Source organism: Leuciscus leuciscus (genome assembly GCF_965113295.1).
Source record: "Leuciscus leuciscus genome assembly, chromosome: 18".
In the NCBI taxonomy this organism is placed as follows: domain Eukaryota; kingdom Metazoa; phylum Chordata; class Actinopteri; order Cypriniformes; family Leuciscidae; genus Leuciscus; species Leuciscus leuciscus.
Genome location: NC_138742.1, coordinates 636896 through 641895, shown reverse-complemented (window position 1 = coordinate 641895; position 5000 = coordinate 636896). Strand labels below are relative to the sequence as shown.

At 41.4% G+C, this 5000-nt stretch overlaps 1 protein-coding gene across 1 annotated transcript in view; it reads right to left on the bottom strand.

Moving 5' to 3' along the window:
- Positions 1–5000, bottom strand: part of LOC309481073 (kinesin-like protein KIF1C) — a 52429-nt gene that overhangs the window by 16586 nt on the left and 30843 nt on the right. The window contains exons 18-19 of the mRNA XM_082145821.1: positions 4314–4397; positions 3512–3686 (exon numbers count right to left, since the gene is read on the bottom strand). Of these exons, the coding sequence (XP_082001947.1) occupies positions 3512–3686; positions 4314–4397 (259 nt within the window). The remainder of the gene's footprint in view (positions 1–3511; positions 3687–4313; positions 4398–5000) is intronic.

Genomic DNA, 5000 nt, shown 5'->3' with positions numbered 1-5000 from the left:
TGTGTACTTCATCTGTGTGTGTGTACTTCATCTGTGTGTGTGTACTTCATCTGTGTGTGTGTGTACTTCATCTGTGTGTGTGTACTTCATCTGTGTGTGTGTACTTCATCTGTGTGTGTGTACTTCATCTGTGTGTGTGTACTTCATCTGTGTGTGTGTACTTCATCTGTGTGTGTGTGTGTACTTCATCTGTGTGTGTGTGTACTTCATCTGTGTGTGTGTGTACTTCATCTGTGTGTGTGTACTTCATCTGTGTGTGTGTACTTCATCTGTGTGTGTGTACTTCATCTGTGTGTGTACTTCATCTGTGTGTGTGTACTTCATCTGTGTGTGTGTACTTCATCTGTGTGTGTGTACTTCATCTGTGTGTGTGTACTTCATCTGTGTGTGTGTGTACTTCATCTGTGTGTGTGTACTTCATCTGTGTGTGTGTACTTCATCTGTGTGTGTGTGTACTTCATCTGTGTGTGTGTACTTCATCTGTGTGTGTGTACTTCATCTGTGTGTGTGTACTTCATCTGTGTGTGTGTGTACTTCATCTGTGTGTGTGTACTTCATCTGTGTGTGTGTACTTCATCTGTGTGTGTGTACTTCATCTGTGTGTGTGTACTTCATCTGTGTGTGTGTACTTCATCTGTGTGTGTGTACTTCATCTGTGTGTGTGTACTTCATCTGTGTGTGTGTACTTCATCTTTGTGTGTACTTCATCTTTGTGTGTGTACTTCATCTGTGTGTGTACTTCATCTGTGTGTGTGTACTTCATCTGTGTGTGTACTTCATCTGTGTGTGTACTTCATCTTTGTGTGTACTTCATCTTTGTGTGTGTACTTCATCTGTGTGTGTACTTCATCTGTGTGTGTACTTCATCTTTGTGTGTGTACTTCATCTGTGTGTGTACTTCATCTGTGTGTGTGTACTTCATCTGTGTGTGTGTACTTCATCTGTGTGTGTGTACTTCATCTGTGTGTGTGTACTTCATCTGTGTGTGTACTTCATCTGTGTGTGTGTGTACTTCATCTTTGTGTGTGTACTTCATCTGTGTGTGTACTTCATCTGTGTGTGTACTTCATCTGTGTGTGTACTTCATCTTTGTGTGTACTTCATCTGTGTGTGTGTACTTCATCTGTGTGTGTACTTCATCTGTGTGTGTACTTCATCTTTGTGTGTGTACTTCATCTGTGTGTGTACTTCATCTGTGTGTGTGTACTTCATCTGTGTGTGTGTACTTCATCTGTGTGTGTGTACTTCATCTGTGTGTGTGTACTTCATCTGTGTGTGTACTTCATCTGTGTGTGTGTGTACTTCATCTTTGTGTGTGTACTTCATCTGTGTGTGTGTACTTCATCTGTGTGTGTGTACTTCATCTGTGTGTGTACTTCATCTGTGTGTGTGTACTTCATCTGTGTGTGTGTACTTCATCTTTGTGTGTGTACTTCATCTTTGTGTGTGTGTACTTCATCTGTGTGTGTGTACTTCATCTGTGTGTGTGTACTTCATCTGTGTGTGTACTTCATCTGTGTGTGTACTTCATCTGTGTGTGTACTTCATCTGTGTGTGTGTACTTCATCTGTGTGTGTGTACTTCATCTGTGTGTGTACTTCATCTGTGTGTGTGTACTTCATCTGTGTGTGTGTACTTCATCTGTGTGTGTGTACTTCATCTGTGTGTGTGTACTTCATCTGTGTGTGTGTACTTCATCTGTGTGTGTGTACTTCATCTGTGTGTGTACTTCATCTGTGTGTGTACTTCATCTGTGTGTGTGTACTTCATCTGTGTGTGTGTACTTCATCTGTGTGTGTGTACTTCATCTGTGTGTGTGTACTTCATCTGTGTGTCCGTCAGCACGACCCCGCATTGAGTCCTTGTTCATGGCTTATTGTGATTAACGTCAAAAACTTTAAGTAACTGTAAGTAGAACTGCGAAGTTAACGAAATGTGTAACACTTTAGAAAATTGATTTATGAAATTTGTGAATCGATTCAAATCAGTAGAAGATAGAATCACGACTCATAAATGTGACCCTGGATCACACACCAGTCTCGAGTCGCACGGGTTTATCTGTGGCAATAGCCAACAATACATTATATGGGTCAAAAATATAGATTTTTCTTTTATGCCAAAAATCATTAGGATATTAAACGTACAGTATGGAATTTCTTTCTCCACTAGGGGGCGCTAACGTCTTACAATAACAAAGGCGTAGTTTGATGACGCAACACATGCTAAGAATTATGGATCTTGTCGTCAACGTCAAGCCGACCGATCTAATAATGTTTATGGATGACTGAATACATCGATGCTTTTATCATGATTGTGATATGAAGCAGTTCGGGATTGCTAAGAGACAGGTATCAGCTCCACACGCGACGCCACTCCCGCGGATATAAAAGGAATGGACATCTCATTCTACCGAACTACAAGCAAGTGCAGAATTACTACTCACAGGTCAGTTTATTAGACAAATTAAACTTGTGAGGTAATGCAGCGCTGTTTCACTTGGTCTAACATTACATTTAGCACACTAAACTGCATTTCAATGTGTTGAAATGTATGTGTTAGTTTGTTGTTCATCTGTATGAGACTAGCAGTAAGCTAGCTAGATCAACATTAGAATAACATACAGGTCATATTATAACATTTTATCATTGTTGAACTATATAACATTGATTAGTTTTATGTAAATGTGCTCACCTGTTTAATAAAGTAACGTTACATGTAGAAGCAGTCGAAGTCTCGGACGTGGAGCTCTCGTTTATATACTGTCTATGGGAGCTCTAGGCATCTCGAAAACACCGCGCTGATATTGATTCTCGTTTTAGTTCTCATTTTTTATCCAAAGTCTGCTTGCCATGGTCCATAATGTTTGAACGAAACAACAACAGCGTGCAAATAGACATTGCGAACTACATTGTCCACGTCTGTCGCCTTGGTTACTATCAGAGGGCTCTGGTTCATAGCTCTGGTTACCATGGCAGTACAAGCGGAAACCAGAGACAACGCGGATATGACACCATTGACGGCGACAAAGCGGAAATAAAGAAACGTGCCGTGTCTAAAAATTTAATTAAAATTTCTCCTGGTTTGAAAGTTGTTGGAAACAGTCGGGATAATGTAAGTACACAACTAAAAAATAACATATAGTGATTTTTGCTATTTTTAAAGCAAAAAAAATACATATTGTGCCTTTAAGATCATGTTCCATGAAGATATTTTGTAAATTTCCTACTGTAAATACATAGAACAATTATTTCTGTGAGTGAATGCAGCACAATCGCCAACATAAATGAACAACTTTAAAATGAGTTTAAAATCTGAGGGTTTTGCTCCCTCAGATTCCAGATTTACAATAGTTGTATCTCTGCCAAATTTTGTCGTATCCTAACTAACCATACATCACTGGAAAGCTAATTTATTCAAAAAATTGACCCATGTGACTGGTTTTGTGGTCCAGGGTCACGTATGAATCGTTTCCCCCGCTGCAGTAAGTGTGTGTAAGCCGTTTGTGGCGCACCTCCTCTGCATCTCCAGCTTGATGTCGATGCCCTGCTCCTCCAGGAGCTCTCTCTGGGCGTAGTTCCAGTCCGCCGGCTCCCCCTGCTGGTCCAGGCTGCGCTCGCGCTCCACTCGCGCCTGCTCCGGGTGGTTGAACCGGAACACGTGGTTCTTGCCCATCACCACGCGGTTTCCTGCGACACCATAGGTTGAGCTCAGGGTCATGTGATCACGAGGATGCACCGGGTAGTTCTAGGAACTCTAGCCACCAGGATGGTTCCCCGAAAACAAATGGTTCCCTTAGGAAAACTTTCCTGGTTGCGTTCGCACCGCCAGTAGGAACTCTGAAGTGACGTGAGCCGCGCTTGTTGTTGCGACTTTCATTTTGACGGCGCTGAGAACGACCTGTTCTCCTGTTCATTAGTGTACGATCTGTCTAACAGTCCTGTCTCATACGTCATTAGATAGAACAGTTATACACAGAAAGTAGACCGTAATGATAACGGTTAAGAGGCTTCTTCATGTTCTGAGAGTGAGTTTCTAGAGTAAATATAGGCTATAATCTGTATTTACACTGCTTTTTTTAAATGGCGTGTGCTGGTGTTCCGCGTGCGTTCGGCCAATCAGCGAACACTACCGTCACTGTAGTTCCTATAGCGCTGGTTTAGACCGACTCTGAAGTGGGAGTAAATCAGTTCCTCCAAAAGGAGTTCCTAGAGCTAAAATCGTTCCTAGTTCCTGCGGTGCGAACACGCCAAAATCCGGGAGCTTCCGCCAATAGTTCTCGGAACTATGAAGAGGTTCCTCCTGAACACACTCACCCTGTTTGAGCAGCACACACTCGCTGATCTGCTTGCCGTTGACGTACGTCTCGGCTCCCTCCAGTGGCTCCAGGGTCACACACACTACACACACACAGAAAGTGAGGAATCTGCATGAGCACGGTGTTATGATATATGCAGTATGCTAATGAGGAGGGCGGGGCTCCTCCCTAAAGAGGGGCGGGGCTCACAGCATGTTTTGCTTTGTGTAACCCTTGCACTCCCTAATTTGGTGTTTCTGGGTAAAAAATGACCGGCCTTTTAAATTGCTTATAAATCTCTGGTTATGCTATATTATCACCAAATGTTGGATTCAATCTTTTTGTCAGCTTGTTTTCTGTCAATTAGCACAGGTTCTGTATTCATTTTTGGAGCTGTTTGATCATAGTGTTGATTTCAGTGTTATAACAGTTCACTAAAGCTTATTCACCAGATCAATGAGGACTACAATCAACCAGCTCCAAAAATAAATACAAATCCTGTGCTAAAAGAAAGAAAGCAAGTTGATAAAAAGATAAAATCCAATATTTGGTGATAATATAGCATAAAGAGAGATTTATAAGGAATTTAATGGTGGGTCAGTCTAACTAGGTGGGGAAAAAGGTGGAAAAAAATTCCCAAACTATACAAATATTTCTATGAAACTATTTCATTTTTAATTATATTATTTATGAATCATTACAATTA